The sequence below is a fragment of the Chenopodium album genome, chromosome 19 (genome assembly GCF_948465745.1).
Source record: "Chenopodium album chromosome 19, dcCheAlbu1.1, whole genome shotgun sequence".
NCBI lineage: Eukaryota > Viridiplantae > Streptophyta > Magnoliopsida > Caryophyllales > Amaranthaceae > Chenopodium > Chenopodium album.
The window spans coordinates 18,600,197-18,619,119 of NC_137852.1; the positions used below are offsets into that span (position 1 = coordinate 18,600,197).

At 38.4% G+C, this 18,923-nt stretch overlaps 1 protein-coding gene across 1 annotated transcript; it reads right to left on the minus strand.

Annotated features, from left to right (window-relative positions):
• Positions 1 to 7,297: 7,297 nt before the first annotated feature.
• Positions 7,298 to 8,689, minus strand: LOC145594142 (uncharacterized). The gene has a single exon (XM_081650477.1). The coding sequence runs from the start codon at positions 8,687 to 8,689 to the stop codon at positions 7,298 to 7,300; it is 1,392 nt and encodes a 463-aa protein (XP_081506603.1).
• Positions 8,690 to 18,923: the final 10,234 nt, after the last annotated feature.

Here is an 18,923-nt window from a genome sequence, read left to right on the forward strand (position 1 = left end):
TTCCTCCCTTTAAAATTCCTCTGTCATGAGTAATAACTAATCTATTTTTGTACTTCCCATTGCATTATCTAATTATTGTTATGTATCTTATTCTTCTCTCCTTAATTCCCGTGTAAATTTCCAAAGAGGAATGTAATTTAAGGACGGAGGGAGTACTAAAAATGAAAAGGGAGAATGTAATTTTGGAATACACAAAATAGAAACCAAAAATGTAATTTAGGGACGGAGGGAGTACAAATATTATGTTTTCTAACAATAATGTACTCCGTAGGTGATAGTTTATTTCAATATAGTTAGGATGATCTATTTTGAAATCCTCAAGCGATAAATCTAACATTTTTTTATATCCTGCTTCAAAAATACTTTTCCCTAACACTTAATTAGCTTTCATTTTTTATCTCTTAAAAAACTTGTTGTAGATAACATTGAAGAATGGCGAATATATAACACATATAAGTGGTATATATGGAGATTATGGCGAGCTGATAGAACAACGCGTAATTGCCATGGTTAAAATACATACAAATTTGTGTCCCACAGGATACGGACTGTTTAGGCAAATCTCAACAAGGATGTATGAGAATCTGCTAGGTTTGAGGGGTAATAACAATCATAATACCAAAAGCGCATAAAATAGCAATAAAGCACTAATAAAGCAGTAGATAAGCAATGAAACAGCAATAAACAAACAGAATGCACTCTACTACGAAAAGAGCAAGTTTAGAGATACAATACTGAATAAGGAATATCCTCCTTCTTCAGTAGGGACGAAGCTCCGTAGATGAATGCTGAGTAATTCTGTTATATTCAGAGTATATGTGCGTATATGAATGCTCAAAAAATGTCTAATTACACTTATTTATACCTAGGGATCTCTAGGGTTTACAAATATCTTCAGAATATATTCAAAATCAAGAAGATCTTCTTGATTTATCTTCTTCCCTGTTCTGTAGGTATATTTTTGGCAAGTATCCTCTTGATTGATACGTATGATGGTGCTTTCCTTGTTTACTCCAATCAAGCCGTTTTGCCTTCTTTTGCTGAACCATTGATCTTGGATTGATGCCCTAGATGTTATGGGTCGTATTACAATACGGGCCTAACAATTGCCCCTAATTTTTATTTCCAAGTATTTGGAAGTGAAAATTACCTAAAGGAAATTCTAGAAAATATTTTGAAATTCAGAAATTGCTCCAACGGTTAGCAACATAGAAAGTGGTGGCGGTTTTAAAGCAACTTCCTCGATAACTGTGAAGGGCGGTTTTATTCCCGTCTTTGGTATTTATTGGGTGTGCAGGCTGTTGTCTAATCACTTCGATTGCTTTGCCCCTGATTTCAATTTCATCAGGTACTTTCTCTCTCTTCTCTGTTTGCTCTGTTTTACTTTGTATTTTTCTTTTCTCTTGTTTTTGCGATGGATGATCATGTGAGGGTGGTGTTTGCTGGGGTGGATGAGGGTGTGAAAAAGCCGAACTTGGTGGCGCAGAATGTCTTTCCTGTCAAGGATACCTATCCCTCCACTGTTACGAAGGAGGAAGTCCAGAACATCGCTGCACTTGCACGTTTTCCTGATGGGGTTGTGGTGAGAATTCCGTCAGCCAGGGAGAGGGCTGACTGGATTGCCCCTGGTTGGGTGTGTTTCTTTGAGTACCCTTTTGTAATTGGGCATACGTTCCCTTTTTCTGCTCTTGTTCGTCAATTTCTTTCTAAAGTTAGGGTTTCGCCTTGTCAATTATTGCCCCAAACTTGGAGGGTATTGAGAATTCTGGATTTGCTGAGTGTGAAATTGGGTATAGAACTTGATGTGAGGGATTTATGTTACCCTTACACTATCAGGACCAATGGTAAAGGTCGGGTTGGTCTTCGCCTGAAGGATGGTGTTGGTCCTTTGGTGACTGATTTGGAGAAGGCGTTTGACAAGAAGTGGTATCACAAGTTCTTCTTTGTGAGGATTGATTCGTTGGGTGATGATTGTGATTTTTTGATTGACACTGTTGAGGCCGAAGGTATTTTGTTTTCTTATTCTTTTATGTTCTTCTCTCCTTCTTTGTTGATTTGGGCTTATTTGCCTGTTGGTTGCAGTGAGTAAATTGAAGCAACGTTCTCAGTCTCCATCTTTGATGGACAAGTTATACGAGTTGAGTGCAGACGAAAGGTCTTTCATCAAATTGACGCAGCCTGAAGTAGTTATTCAAATTAAGTCTTTGGACGAGTCTGATTCTGAATAGAAAGTTGCTTCAGCCATGTCTCAAGGTTTGTTTTCTTTCTCCCTTGTGAGTTTCGATGTTTTGTTGCGCTTATGCTTTTGTGAATGCGTGGTTGGTTTTTAGTTTGTGCATTTTTGTTTTTGAACATGTTTGCGCGTACTTGTTGGTCTTGGTTATTTGTTATTAGCGTCCTTGCTGTATACATTTGATGTGATCCTTGTTGTACAATTTTTGAACTGACTGTATTCCTTGTAGATACATCAAGGTCACTGAGGTCTCATGATCTTCTTAGCTCATCTTCCATCTTGGGCCGTCTTAAGTCTCGTTCGTCCCCCCAGACTTCTGAGGCTGTTCCCATCAAGATGGTTGCTCCTAGGGGTGCTGCACCTCCGCCTCCGCCTCGTGCTGGTCTTAAGAGGAAGTTGGAGATACCCATTGATGTTGACGCTGCTGAATTTTCCTTTGACTCTCTTGCTCCACATGTGGATACCTTGTTGTTTCCTTCCTTCAAGGATCGCCAGTCTTCAATGAATTTTGCTGATCTTTCACAAGAAGCGGCTGTACAGTCCTTCCAGGTATAGTGTACTCCAAAAACGTTTTGCATAAAATCGACCTTATTGAAATATGCTTCTTACACCTCATCTTTGCTGTGCAGAGCCTCCAGTCCTGCCTTGGTGTTTTGGGCAAGGTGTCAGAATTTTCTCGGGTGTATGAGGCTATGAAGAAGGAGCGTGATGCTCTGTCTGACAAGTACAAGGCTGCTACTGAGGCTTTGAAGTCTGAACGGGCTAAGCATCGGGACTGCATTTCTGAGCGGGACGGGTTGAAGGGTACCCTGAAAGAAGCTGCTAATGAGGCCATTGATGCTGCTACGTACTATTATGGGAAGGCACGTCTTGAGATGATGGAGGAGTTTCAGCAAGGAAAGCATGAGGCTTGGGATTATGATGGTGACAAGGCTTCTTTTGAGAAGGCGTTTCCTGAAGGGACTACTGCTCCTGGTTCCCTACTGTTGAGCTTTGCTGATGAGGAAGTGAATTCTCCTCACAATGAAGAAGTGAAGGATGCCCCAGAGGTGATGAGGCCTGTAGCTGAAGAAGTAGCCCCTGCTGACAACACGGGAGAAAATTAGTTTAGCTGGTGTTGTGTCACCTTTCTTTTTAATCAAAAATGTACAACTTTGGATGCTGTTTCTGTTTGTTGCCTTAGTGCAGTCTGGATAATTTGTTTTTATTTTGCGCTACGCTTCAATTCTGTAGCTGGATGCTTTGTTTAATTTTGTTGCAATGCAACTAAGTATTTCTGCCTTTCTTGATGTGTGATTGTCGTTTCTGCATAGTGTGGTGTGTTTGCAGTTGTATCACGAATGTATTACAGTTGTATTACAGTTGTATAGTAAGGGTGTTACTTACGTGTGTTTGTAAGTTTTGTGAGGGTAGTAGGTATGTTCTTTTCAGGAATGCCTTGCCTTTGTTCTATAGTGAGGGGATTTTGTTGCATCCTTGTTCAGTAGTGTCAGTCGTGTTCCTTGCAAAACAGAAGAAGGTGAGGGGTGGCCGTGGGTTTCCCCAACGGCCCTCCGATGCCAAAGTCAGTACTCGTAATGACCATAAAGTAAATTGACAAAAGATAAAGATAGATGAGTACCTTTCGTGCTGAATCTGGCTGTTGGAGATTTTTGTGTTTTTCTGTTTTTTGATTTTTTTGCATTTTTGCTTGTTTTCCTGTTTTTTTTTTTGTGTTTTCTTGAAATACAAAATAGAAATAACAATTGCGTACCTTCTTCAGAAATGATATAATTTTAAATGTGCTGCGTTCCAGCTTCGCTGCACTTCTTTCCCTTCTGCATTCCTGAGTCTGTATGCTCCATTACCTACTACCTTGGTGATTTCATAGGGTCCTTCCCAGTTGGGTGCTAGCTTTCCTGCATTAACTTCCTTGGTGTTTTCGTATACCTTTCTGAGGACCCAGTCTCCTAGCTTGAATGCTTTGACTCTAACGTTCTTGTTGAAGGATCTTGCTACTTCCTGTTGGTATGCTGCCATTCTCATTTGTGCGTCTTCCCTTAGCTCCTCTACTGTGTCTAAATTGTGAATTAGTTCTGCTTGGTTTCTTTCTTCTGTCATCAGTCCGTACCTTGCTGTAGGCACTTCTACCTCTGTTGGTATTACTGTTTCACATCCGTACACCAGTGAGAAAGGGGTATGACCTGTAGCACCTTTAGGGGTTGTTCTGTCTGCCCATAATATGTTGGGTAGTTCGTCTGCCCATTTCCCTTTGGCTCCCTCCAGCCTTTTCTTCATGTTGCCTATAAGGACTTTGTTACTTGATTCTGCTTTTCCATTCGCTTGTGGGTATCTTGGTGTAGATGTGATAAGGGAGATGTTCCATTCCTTACAGAACTTGGTAGTTTTGTTGCTGATGAATTGAGACCCGTTGTCTGTAATGATCTCCGCTGGTACTCCGAATCTGCTTAGAATGTTCCTCTTTATAAATGAAATGACGTGCTTATCCTTGATCTCCTTGTACGCTTCTGCTTCAATCCATTTGGAAAAGTAGTCTGTCATTGCTAAGAAGTTCACTCTCTGCCCTGATGACGGTGGTAATTTTACTATATCCATTCCCCACTTCATAAATGGCCACGGTGTCAATGTTGGGTGTAACTCTTCTGATGGCTTGTGTGTCAAGGGCACATGTTTTTGGCATGCTAAGCATTTCTTGGTGAACTCAACTGCGTCCTTTCTCATACTGGGCCAGTAGTATCCCATTCTGAGTGCCCTGTTGGCTAAATTTCTTCCTCCGGAGTGATTTTCGCATTCTCCTCTGTGTAAGGATTGTAAGACTTGTTGAGCTTCTTTTCTTTCCAGGCATCTTAAGAACGGTCCCGCTGCAGATTTCTTGAAGAGTACATTGCTGATTAGGCAATACTTGGAGGCTTTCTGAGCGAATGCTTGAGCTGTTACTTTCCCTGTTGGTTTCGTGTTGGCTAAGAGGTATTCCTTCAGGGGTGTTATCCAACTGTTGTCTTCTTCTTCTGTAGGGCCTGTTTGAATTTCGTAGACACTCGTGGTTGATTCCTTCTCTATGGCTGGGGAGAGTACATGTACTAGAGGGATTGCCCCAAATTCTTCTGGATTGATGTTTGATCCCAAATTTGCCAATGCATCTGCTTCGGTGTTTAGGTTCCGGGGTACTTGTTCTATCTTGAACTCCTTGAATTCTTTGATGAGCTTCTTCGTGACTTCAAGGTAGGCAATCATTCTGGTGTCTTTCGCTGCATACTGCCCGTTGATTTGGTTTAACATGAGTAAAGAGTCAGAGATTACTTCTAGGTGTTGTATCTTCATATCTCTTGCAACGGTTAGTCCTGTAATGAGCGCCTCATATTCGGCTTCATTATTGGTAGCCTTGAAGTTGCACCTTATTGCCTGTGCTATCTTGTCTCCTTGGGGTGATGTCAGTACTACTCCTAAGCCCACTCCTCGTATGTTTGCTGCACCATCTGTATGGAGTGTCCATTTTTGTGCAGCCTTTGGTTCCTGTAAGGCTAGTACTTCCTTTTGTGCTTCTTCTTCAAGTGTAGGGCTGAAGTCTGCCACGAAGTCTGCTAAAGCTTGAGATTTGACTACCGTCCTGGGTTCGTACTGTATGTCGTACCTGCTTAGATGTAGGGCCCATTTTTCCATCCTTCCTGACATTTCTGGTTTTCTCATGATAGCTCTGATGGGGTAGTTGGTCCGTACTTGTATAGGATGACTCTCGAAGTATGGACGTAGCTTTACTGAAGCAGTGAACAAGGCTAAAATGATTTTCTCCAATGAGGCGTATCGTGTTTCCGCACTGAGCAGGGTCTTGCTGACATAGTAGATTGGAAATTGTTCCTTTTCTTCTTCTCTTGTGAGGACTGCGCTGACCGTCCCTTCAGACACTGCAAGGTACAGCTGGAGTGGTTCCCCTTCTTTAGGTTTGGAGAGCATCAACGGGTTGGCTAGGTATTCTTTCAGCTTTTGGAATGCTTCATCATGTTCTTGTTCCCATTTAAACTCCTTGTTCTTTTTCAGTACCTCGTAGAAGGCTCTGTTCTTTTCTGAAGACTTTGAGATGAACCTGTTCAATGCCACAATTTTCCCTGTTAAGCTCTATACATCCTTCTTGGATTTTGGTCGTTCTAGATCTAGGATAGCTTTGACCTGTTCTGGACTGGCTTCTATTCCTCTTTGCGTAACCGTGTATCCCAAGAATTTTCCCGACTGTACTCCAAACGTGCACTTTGTAGGGTTCAGCTTCATGCCGTATTGTTTCAGGATGACGAATGCTTCTCTGAGGTCTCTGACGTGATCTTCTGCCTTCTTGGATTTAACTACCATATCATCTGTGTAAACTTCTATCGTGTTCCCAATTTGTTTTTCAAACATTTTGTTTACCAACCTTTGGTATGTTGCTCCTGCGTTCTTCAATCCGAAAGGCATTACCTTGTAGCAATATATTCCTTGACTGGTAATGAAGGCTGTCTTTTCTTGGTCGTCTTTGTGCATGAGGATCTGGTTGTAACCACTGTAGGCGTCCATAAAGGATAACAATTCATGTCCTACTGTGGCGTCTACCATAGCATCGATGTGAGGTAAAGGGAATGGGTCTTTCGGGCAAGCCTTGTTGATGTTTGTGAAATCTATGCAAATCCGCCATTTCCCATTCTTCTTTCTTACTACCACCACGTTGGCAAGCCACTCTGGATACCTTACTTCTCTGATTTTCCTAGTCTTCAGTAGGTTTTGAATTTCTTCGTTGATGATCTTGTTCCTTTCTGGCGCGAATTTTCTTCTTTTTTGTTTCACTGGTGTATGCATTGGGTCTACATTTAGCTTGTGAGTGATAACTTCTGGGGGAATGCCTTTCATGTCCTCGTGGGTCCAAGCAAACACATCTTTCTCTTCTTCTAGAAAGTCGTGAATTTGTTGTCTGATTTCCGCTTTAAGTTCTGACCCTATTCTGACTTTCTGATCTGGATGTAAGGGGTTCAGCTGGACTTCAGTAGCTTCTTGCTCTTCTGATATACTCAACTTCTCTTGGCCCAGCTGATCCTCTGATTGCTATGCTGAACTCTTTTCCGCAGATGTTGCTTTCAGTGCTATCTTGTAGCATTCTTTGGCTTCCCTAGGATCTCCTCTGATTTCTTGAATTCCCCATCTAGTAGGAAACTTGATGACCTGATGGTACGTAGAAGGGATGGCTTTCATTTCGTGTATCCAAGGTCTTCCCAAAATCATATTGTATGAGGACAGGGTGTCGATTACTAAGAATTTGACCTGCAGGTTGATCCCTTTTGCATATGTTGCCAATGTAATCTCTCCACTTGTCTTCTTGGTTTCCCCACTGAATCCCACTAGCATTGTTGACTTGTTAACTATACTCTTCTCATCTATGTTCATGTGCTTCAGGGTATCCAGCATGATGATGTTTGCAGAACTTCCATTGTCAACTAGGATTCGCTTAATCATGCAATTTCCAACCGGGAGTGAGATTACTAGGCCGTCATGATGACCTTCTACTGCGTCGCTTTCTTCAAACATGATAGGGATGTCTATCTTTGATTTTTCCCTCTTGTCTGGTTGCTCTTTGTTACTTTCCTTTGCGTGCCGCTTCGCTGCTGAATATGTTAGGCCGCATACTTTTGACCCTCCTGTTATGAAATAGATGGTCTTGACAATTGGAGGTGGGGGTGGAGGACCTCCTTGCTTGGACTCTCTATCCTTCCCTGAAGCTTTAGATCTGTCTGACAAGAGTTCTTTGAGGTAGCCCTTCTTTAATAGGTATGCAACTTCCTTTCTGAGCGCGACACATTCGTCAGTAGTGTGACCAATATCTGAATGGAAATCACACCATCTGGATGGATCCTTTTTCTCCCCAGGCCTATCACTCCTTCTTGGCCACTGAACAGTATCTCCCATCTTGTTCAAGGTCCTTATTACTCCTGCAGGATTGACATTGAAGCAATACTCGTGTAACTTTGGTGGGAGCTCAGGATCTTCTCTCCAATCAGAAAACTCTCCTTCGACAGCGTTGACTGATCCTTCATCAAAGCGGGAACGCTGATACGGCTTGAATCGATTATCTCTCCTGGGGAAGTTGTTGTTCCTCCTTGACGGGCGATCTTCATCCTTTCTGAGCTCTGGAGTTTTTCTTGCATATGTATCCTCTTCGAATCTGACTTGAGCCATTGCCTTAGCTTGTACATCTTCAAAGGTTGCGCATGGATATTTGGTCAATTCCTTGTAGAGCTCACTGTGATCTAGCAATCCTCTTCTGAACGCTTCAATGGTTGTGGGAGCATCACACTTGTGTATTCCAATCTTTTCCCTGTTGAACCTATTAAGGTAATCTCTCAAGGATTCACCGTGTCTTTGCACAATACGGTACAAATCCGATGACTGCTTTTCTATTTTCCTGCTGCTGGCAAACTGGATCTTGAATAGGTTTACCATTCCTGCAAAAGATCGAATTGTCCCATTATCTAAATTAATGAACCAAGTTAAGGCTGGACCTGATAATGTGGCTCCAAAGCCTTTGCACATGATGGCCTCTCTGATGTCTCTAGGGATTGAGCTGGTCATCATCTTCTGTTTGTAAAGGGATACATGCTCATCAGGGTCTGTTGTTCCATCGTACATGGCCATGCTGGGTGTGCTGAACCTCTTTGGCACTTCTACCATGGCGATCTCTTCTGAGAAAGGAGACTCTATATAGCCATCTGATGCTTCTTCCTCCATGGGCTTTGGCATTCCAGGGATCTTGGCGATCTTGGCTTCTATTGCCTTGAGGTACTCTTTGACTATCTTCTCTATATTTCCCTCCTCAGATCTTTCTTGTTCATTCTGCTTAGGGGTTCCTGCATTCAAAGAGTCCAGATCTAGGGTTGTTTCCCTAGTGTTAGATCCTTTTTCCCCGTTAGGGGTATGAAAGACACCTGACATGTCGAGCTGCATGGCTATACTTTCAGTGTTTTTTCTGGTATTAGTGGTTTTGGAAGCGACTGACTGTATTTGGCTACGGAGGGCTTCATTTTGCTTGGTGAGATTGGTAAGCTTGGCTTCGATTTGGACTTTTTGGGCCAACAATGTTTCAATTTGGCTTTTTTGTTGGTCTAAGGTTTGACGGAATGCGTTCATTCCCTCATTGATTTCGGCCATGGTAAAGGGTACTTGGTGCCCAGACATGGTGTTTGTATTGGTTTTTGGCGAATTGGTAGGTTAATCGATTATCAGCCCCACGGTGGGCGCCAAATTGTTTAGGCAAATCTCAACAAGGATGTATGAGAATCTGCTAGGTTTGAGGGGTAATAACAATCATACTACCAAAAGCGCATAAAATAGCAATAAAGCACTAATAAAGCAGTAGATAAGCAATGAAACAACAATAAACAAACAGAATGCACTCTACTACGAAAAGAGCAAGTTTAGAGATACAATACTGAATAAGGAATAGCCTCCTTCTTCAGTAGGGACGAAGCTCCGTAGATGAATGCTGAGTAATTCTGTTATATTCAGAGTATATGTGCGTATATGAATGCTCAAAAAATGTCTAATTACACTTATTTATACCTAGGGATCTCTAGGGTTTACAAATATCTTCAGAATATATTCAAAATCAAGAAGATCTTCTTGATTTATCTTCTTCCCTGTTCTGTAAGTATATTTTTGGCAAGTATCCTCTTGATTGATACGTATGATGGTGCTTTCCTTGTTTACTCCAATCAAGCCGTTTTGCCTTCTTTTGCTGAACCATTGATCTTGGATTGATGCCCTAGATGTTATGGGTCGTATTACAATACGGGCCTAACACGGACCATTTGGTAATGCATACAATGTCGACAATGTTGGTATTTTTTCGTCACCCCCTTTGCCATGTGGAGGTCAAATTGTTGGATTTTTTGGAAGGCATGGTGATTATCTTGAATCTATTGGAACTCGCCTTGAAAAGGTAACATCAAAAGTACCAAGTATTTAGATTAATGTAATTAAAGTTGATTTTTTTTTTTTAAACTTTGAAAATATTTGTGTAAAACAAAGTGGTATAATGTTGTAGGTTAAAAATTTTAAGACTATTACTTTAAAGATGAACAAAAAAAAAAAAAAAAAAAAAAAAACAATGGTTGGTTAGGTATGATATCTGAAAAATCGAAAATACACATTTTGAAAGTGGTTTATAATAAAATAAATAAATAAAGTGCTATATAAATTGAAGTCTTTGCAACTTTTTTTTTTTTTTTTTTTTTTGAAACAAAAGTCTTTGCAACTTTATTAGCCATGTATTAACTAACTAGGTTAGAACCCGTGCGATGCACGATTTATATAAAACCTATTGTGAAAAGGAACATTTTAACAATAATGATTCGTTTATTATACATGAATATTAATAGGAATTACGTATAGTTTATCATTTAAAATCTTTTATTTTCATCAAAACTATGATATAGTATATGTTTGACGTCGCCTAATTTATAGTTTAATGTAGGAGATTGTTTATTACCGTGTTATTAAAAATTGTTTCAATTTCTTACAATAAATTGATAGGTTTTAGTTGTAAGATAAAAGTTTCTAATATTTAAATTTTTAAAATGTTAAATAGGATAACTCTAAAAAAAAAAAAAAGATGACATCATCATTGCATTTAGCGGGAAATTTTTTATTAAAAGAACGACACGTGGACAGTGATGATATCATTATCTTCTGTTTTAGTAATAGTTAATAAATTAGGATTAGATTGGCCAAAGTGGTTTTTTTTTTATATTTATTTTAAGACTTGTGAATCATTAAATGACTAATTTGTTTGTAAATTTAGTAAAATAAAACTAAATTTAAAACTCGTAAATCATACAATTATGATAGTTATAGTAATCCAATTTTCATATAGTGTATTCAACATACAATCTAATGCTAATATTTTTTTTATTTTTTTATTTTTTTTTGAAAGAAGTCCTAAAAGACACTAAATTTCATTAATATAAGCCATACGGCATCTACAATTGACAATGAATGATAATGAAAACGAATTTAACAAAATCAAACAAGAATTAATTGGGGAAGGGCTAAGAATCCAAGTACATAAATATAACAATTCGGCATATTCTCCATTCGTTGTCTCATACAACTTTTTGAGTGGATCCGTCGTCGCTTCACAATTTTGTAAGAAAGTTAATACTTGTGCTGATTCCGTAACCCTAATCCGAGCCATAATCAATAGTAGCCCCGCACAATCGGAGACCAAATTAAGCACAAATAAAACCTTGTCTTTCGAAGGAGTACGAAAAACCTTGTCTTTCGGAGGAGATCGAAAAAACCTTGTCTTTCGAAGGTGATAAACCCTTTTTTTCGAGGGAGACATTATTGTAACCTAAAACAAAAGGTTTAAAAGAAAATAAAGATTGGGGCTTTCCACCGGTGAAATCCGATGGAAGCCCCTTGAAAATTGACAATGAAGACTAGGTTTAGGAGAGAAGATAGAAAAGGAGGCTTATATATTGTTTGAATTTTTAATGTATAACTATTTAATTCTCGCTAATATTTTTTTTATTTATTTATTCATTTATTTATTTATTTTTTTTATTTTTTTTTGTGAAATACAGGTGTAATCTCACATTATGTTGCGGTAGTTTTTGAATTTAGCCTGTAATGCATCAAGCAGTATGCACTGCGCCAAAAACTTTTTGTATATCAGGTTGCCATACGTCTGCATAACCAGTAATTATTAACTAAAAAGTTACAGTATATGTAATCTAAAGACTTAATTTTTTTTTTTGAAAGGCGAAAGACTTAATTTCTTATCTCCTATATTTTCTTTTTCGGACTGAATTTGATAACAATGATCCAATCGATTAAGTACTCTAATTTACTTACCTTTTTTTTTTTTCCTAAAATCTTTTCCATGAATTAATTGAAAAACATAAGTGAGTTTTAAATTAAAAAAACAAAAAAAAAAAAGAGAAAGAAATATAAAAACGCAAATAAAATTTTTGAACTTAGTGCTTGTTCTATTTAGCTTATTTTCAGTTCAGCTGTAATAAGTTCAGTTCAGTTCTTATCTTAATTTCTTTCTCTCATAAAATATTCAGTTCAGTTCAGCTCTAATAAATTCAATTCAGTTCAGCTAAGCTCCAATAAATTCAGTTTAGTTCAACTCAGATATGTTCAAGTTATAGCTTCTAAAATTATTCAAATATATGCTTTTTTATTTCTAAAGTGAAAAGATTAGATCAAATTAAGCTTGAAATTTTTTGTATACATTCTTGTGTACGGTGCATCTAAGGGTATTATGATTATTGTTCATTTAATCATCAAATAACAAGCAAAAACTAACTTCCGGTTAGATGGGTATACTGTGCACCTGGGTGTATAAAACGTCTAATCTCTCAATAAAACTAGGTCATATCTCTTTAATTCTTTTTTTTTGCGTTTAGTTATGCTTAATATTTGTGAAATCGTGAATAAAAATAAAATATTAAAATGTCATATATAGAAATTACATTTTAATATGAATTGAACATGAACAAATCAAAACATATGGCGTAGGATTTCATGTCTATCTGGAGTTTTGGCTCCGGCTTGATGTTGGATGCAACCACGAGTGCGGATTAATGACTTTGCAAATTATAGTGACGGAAATTATATTTATTGTGACTGAAATTTGATAGATAGTACTCTTAATCTTGCTAGAATGAGGGCTCTTACTAATTGCAACAAGAAGAAATTCACATTACAAGTCGCAACAAGTGATGAAGTGATGATCGATTATTAATATTATCGAGCAATACTCAAGGAATAAATCCACAAAAAAACCAACTCATACACCATACAAATGATTGTAAAATTTGCTGAATTGCCTTAAATGAGCAAAACTTGTACTTTTATTTATTTATTTATTTATTTTTTTTAAAGCGTCATATTTTGGTGTGGGTGGAGTTTTAGGCAAAAGAGAAAAGTAATACTTCCTTCGTTCTTTAAATATTGCAACACTTGTTTATACTACATCCCCTTCACATTACTCGCAACAACTTTCTTTTTTGGCTGCTTCACATTACTCGAAACAATTTACTTTCTTTCCTTTTTTTTAGTAACTTTTTACTTATAAAATAACACTTTTACCCTTCCTTTTTTTTTAAAACACAACATTACTACTCCTAATCTAATTTTGTTAAAATTAACTCTACTTAATTATTTTAACCATTCCCACCAATTTTAACCCTTTTCTTTTAAATTAACCCACATCCCAACCACCTTCATTGAATCAGCATTCAATTGAAGTTGAAGGTGGTTGAATGCATTCAATTGGGGTTCTCTCACCCCTTTGAAACCTTAGCTCTTCATATTCTCTCTCTGGTTTTCCTCTTTCTCTCTCTTCAGTATTCATGTTTTCTCCTCTCTGTCTCTATTTCTACCTCCAAAAATGGCTTCTTCTGATGATGAACACCCAGGTCTTCTGAGTTATGAGTCCCTTTCTTCCGTCACTAAACGATCAGCCCCTGTTCCTTCTTTTACTCTGTACATTCCTCGTAAAGGATCTGGAGTTATGAAACCTGTTTGCCGTGCTTATGTAATTGCGAGAAGGAGGATCCGTGGTGCCAAACTTATTGAGTACATTTCGAGTGATGAAGAAGAGAAACCACCTAAGGCCTCTGGGTCTAAAGCCGCTGCTCCGCCTGTTTAGGTGATAGATCTGGTTGAATCACCTCCAAAAATTACCCCTGTACTGTTGTCGTGGTTCCTGATGCTGGATATAAGACTGGGGAGTCCAGGTCCGTCGAGCTGACTGCTGAGGAGGTCCTCAGGCCACCTGAGTCCCATCCTATGATGGGTGGTAGTGAGGCTGGAAAATTCAGCAAAAACCGAGGTGAGTTTGAAGAAAACTTACATAGATCGGGAAACTAGATAAAATAAGCTTTGATTTGCAACAAGTTTGAGCGAATTTGGTGGACAAATGAGCAAGAACGAGCAATTTGAAGATTCGGAGCAATTTCGAAGCAAACAACAGCAACGAGCGGAAAAATGAAGAAAACACGGGTTTTATTTAAAATCCCGATTGCAGCGCCAGACGACGAAATCGTTGCTTGGCGACAAACCTATCGTCTGGCGACAAGCTAAATGAGCGGCGACAGTATATTCCAGCGAGCGCTGGTGTGGCGATAAAGTGCGTAGCCCCATGATATAATTATGTGGACCTATTGCAACAGTTTGGGTTCCTTGGTACGCCACTTAGCCATTATAAGCAATTTGACGTGATTTGGTAATCGGCTCGATTACAATCACAGAAAGTGATCGACCTGATAAATGATCGTCTCACTTTGCTTAAAGCACCTATGCATTAGCTAATCACAAGCACCGACGTAATGGTTCAAACAGAAAATGCGCCAAAGTACTGGCTCAATAGCAATTTCAACAAATATCTACAACAGCAAAATTCAAGCAGCATTAGGATCATCAAGACTGAAGATGGCTGCCAGCGGAGTTATCTTCGACAACGTTCCCTAGCTTGTGGAGATTTGTCACGAACAAGTGAGGATGGCTTCAAGCGAGGTTATCTTCGACCATGTTCTCTAGCTTGCGGAAGATGGTCACAAAGCGGCAGAAGATTGTTTCAAGCAAAGCAATCTTCGATAGTGTTCCCTAGCTTGCGAAAGATTATCACTGCGGAAATTGGAGGCAGTTGCAAGCGTAGCAGTCTTCAGGCAGTACCCCCTAGCTTGAGGAAGATCGTGACAACAAATTGGTTACTTCACAGACGTGCTCGACGGTGCAAGATACGCGTTTCTTAACTCTTTTTATTTGTTTAACTAACGTTAGCTTGTAGGTAACGATGTTACAAGAGTGATTTAGGATCGCAAAACGTTCTGAATCATTCTCCGTCCCTATCCCTACTTTGACTTTTATTTTCGAAACATGCATTTCTCCAAACTCAGTCAAAGTGGGTGCTTCTATAGACACCCAATTGTGTCTCCCCAAAACCAAAACTAGTGATGAATACCTTTCGCATCAAACCATAATCGAATGAAATAAAAGTGTGAAAAGTCTAGTGTTGCGGTTAGTTTTATCAAAAACCTTTCTTTTTGTTTTCGAAAACCTGCTCTATTTATAAAAATAGCCAGTCCAGTTTTGTTTGGTCCATGATAAGGGTCCAATAATAGTGTAGTTGGATGGGGCTCGAAAAGAGCTTTCCAACGATATATTATAAGCCCCATTCCGATGAATATTGAGGAAGTTATGGCCAAACTACTAAACTGGGCCCGGTTTGGTTCTTATGTACGACCCAAGGATTTAGAGGAGGGCCTATTATTAATTATCATTCCTAAAGCTATTAGGATTGATTATAGTCTTCTAGAATGTTCTAGAAGGTTCTCTTAAATCCTATTGGAATTAGGATTGATAATTATGTTTTAGAGTTTTACTTGGAACAAAATAAGTGTTTTTACGAAAATACAATTTTACCCCTAAACACGGATTCTACGAGTGAATTATATGAAGAAGTGGATTTTGTGTGGAAAACATGTGATTCCTGATTGCACCTCCAAATGGCAGGTTCGTCGCCTAGCGCTGCACCTAGCACCAAGTTCGTCGCCTGGCGACGAGCTCTGTCGTTGGCAATAGGTTGAAGTTTTATTCCTTTTCGAACTCTAAATCTTTTCTATCAATTCCGGACTGTTTTCTTATAAATAGGGTCCTTGGACCTCTGTTTTCAATCATCAACTCTCATCAAGGATTCCTTGATTCTCTCTCTCTCTTTCTAAGCCAACCCCTTTTACAAACACAATTCCGCATTCACAAGATCTAGACACACCTAGCCAAGTTCGAAGTTGCTTTTGCCCTAGACGTGAAAGGTTGATAATTTCTGAGGGTTTGGTCCCAAATCTAATTTAAACTTTTTAACTCTTTCTTTCAATTAATTGATTTAATTCTTTGATTTTATTATTTTCTTGAAGTTTACTAACGCGTGTATTTTATTATTAAAAAGAGGCACGAGACATCAAAGTATGTAATCTTATTGCTCTATTCTTGTAAAAAACATGTTTAGATTTATTAATTCCTAGTATCATGTTAGGATGTTATTATTGCTTTCTAGTATCATGTTTAGGATGCTTCCTTCTTTCTAATGTCATATCAATATTATGTTAGTATCGTGTCAGATTTCAACCTTTAATCCTTATTGCTTAGTGACATGCTATGGTTTGTTATTAATCTTGTTAGTATCATGCCTAGGATCTTGCTATTATTATGCTTTAGCGTTGATATGATTATTATTATGTTGCTTGATATATATTTATCGTTATTACTTGATCACGCCTTTTATGCATGTTTAAAGGGAATTTGTACTTGAAATCACGCTTAATAAGATAATTAATAATTTGGTTTAGGCTAATATGATTTTAATTCAAGTGATCGCCAATAATAGTTTTATTTGTGCATTAATATTCAACCAACATATATTAAACAGGTTTAGGGTTAACCTAATAATTGCATGTTAGTCAGAAAGCGCACATGAATACGAGTAGAATAAAGTAGAGGCCTATTTTGTAGGGCGGGCCCTTTCTCTTTTAGATTGGATTCGTACCCTCATCCCCGAACACCAGTCATGGTTCCAGACCTATTGGAGTTGACGATCTCATGGATCGTTAAGGGTTGTAACCTTCACCTTGTGAATGGTTTACAAGTTCCTAAACCTTGTTGGAGACTCATTTGCTCTAGCTTCCTTACCTTTGGACGCCACCATGCTTAAGTGTATGATCACAGTGGGGTTTAAGTTTGGGGTAATGCTTGAAATATTCCCTACAGGAACCCAATATCAACTTTGCATTGATTTGAATTAAAACCCTATCTGATGGACAAAATGCAAAAAGTTTGTTCGTTTTCATCATTACAAATGTTCTTTGTTGCTTACAAAAGTTGATTTTGATCTACACTTCTCTAGTACAAGATTTCCATTGAATGTGGACTTCCTATTAAACAAAAGACACATAACCAAAACATAAACTAAAATAAAAAACAAGTTTAGGGATAAATGGTTATGTGTGGCAGTCTATGTGTCCCAAAAGCTTCTTACTTGAGTCCCTTGTGCTTAATCTGCATTAACTTCCATGTTTGCCTCTTGTTGATGGTTGCTTGTTGGTTTAACTTCAATAATATTCAAATACTGCACCACTTTGTTCAAAAGTTTCCTGTCCACCTCTAATAGATCTGGGAGTAGCCTAAGATTGTCCAAGTGTCTTTTTCTCATATGTGGAGGGACAAAGTTGTTCCCACCCATCTTTTCCAATATTTTCAGCATGCAAGACTGTAGGGTTATCCAAGTGTATTTGTTGACAGTGGAGTCAAAAGAATCCCAAGCTTCTTCCACTCTTTCAATTAATTCATCAAGGTTCTTAGGTTATGATTGATATTGAATGGATTGAATCACCCTAAAAAAACCTAAGTCTAAAACATTTAAATCTTGACTTTGAGCTGGTTGATACACAAATTGGATGTTGAACCCATATGCTTGACATGCTGCTTGCAATTCTGGATCATTAGGCACTTGATGTGGCCTTGTATTGTCCCACTGTATTGTGACATTCTTTGGTAGTTGGGGGGCACTTTTTATGTAATGCTGGTATGACATGATTAAGTAACATTTCCCTTGTTGAATCTTTGTTCACTAACTGGACTGCCTTTGTTTCCATTGTGCCTTTGTCTTTGTTTTTGCTCTTCTTTTTTTACCATTTCATATTTCACAATAGGGAATAACCCATACTTCCCATCATGCAACATATTCTTGTGTAGTGGCTTGCCTATCATACCCATGAACATTGCCTTGAGTTTAAATCTCTTTGATTGTTGTGCTCTATATGGGTTCTCTTCATTTGGTAGTAAGTACAAGGTTCTGGTTTCAGGGTTCAAAAAGAACCATTTCTTATTGCATGTCAATGAATGTAGGGTCCCCTAATGATGGAACAGGGTTCACCCAACTCAATACCCACTTCATTCTAACTACTTTGTGATTGTCTTATAGTGTTGGGTGATGTGTTTGCTGTGTGTGTTTTGAGCCTACCCTTTTTCCTTAACCTATGTATGGTAGAAGAGGACACATGAAGGGCGACAACATAGCTCCTTTCAGTGGTCCTCTTATAAAGAGGCATTGAAGTTAACCATTCATCTGTGTATTCTTTTGGTTTAGGCCCAACTTCATCTAGTTTTTTGGTCCTAAGATCAATCACATTTCATTCAAGCAAGTGCTGTTTAATTACCTGAAACCATCTGGTTGTTGTAGATCTGTGAACGTTGTGTTTTCTGGCTAAGTTGGATAAATATCCTTTTGGCAAAGAGTCTCCTTCCATATATATATTTAGCAAGATATCATCAACAATAAGCCTTTTTTCATCTACTGTCATTTCTCTACTTGCTCTTGCACCTTCTGCTTCTTCATCTTGTTGTGGTTCTTCTTGTGCATCATCATCATCTGTATCATATCCATTATCTTCATGTGAACTGTTGCCTTGTTGGTTTTCCATTTCTGCTTGAGAATGGAAATACTCATGGAGTCCCTGGTTATAGTATTCTGCTTGCTGCCGTTCCTCTGCATACAGATAATGCATTTGAAAGACATCATCATCAAAGAAATCTTCCATGAGTCCCTTTTTTTCAGATTAGGTGAAGATGATGAAGTGGCAGCTGTTGGTTTTTTTTGCCGTCTTCAATG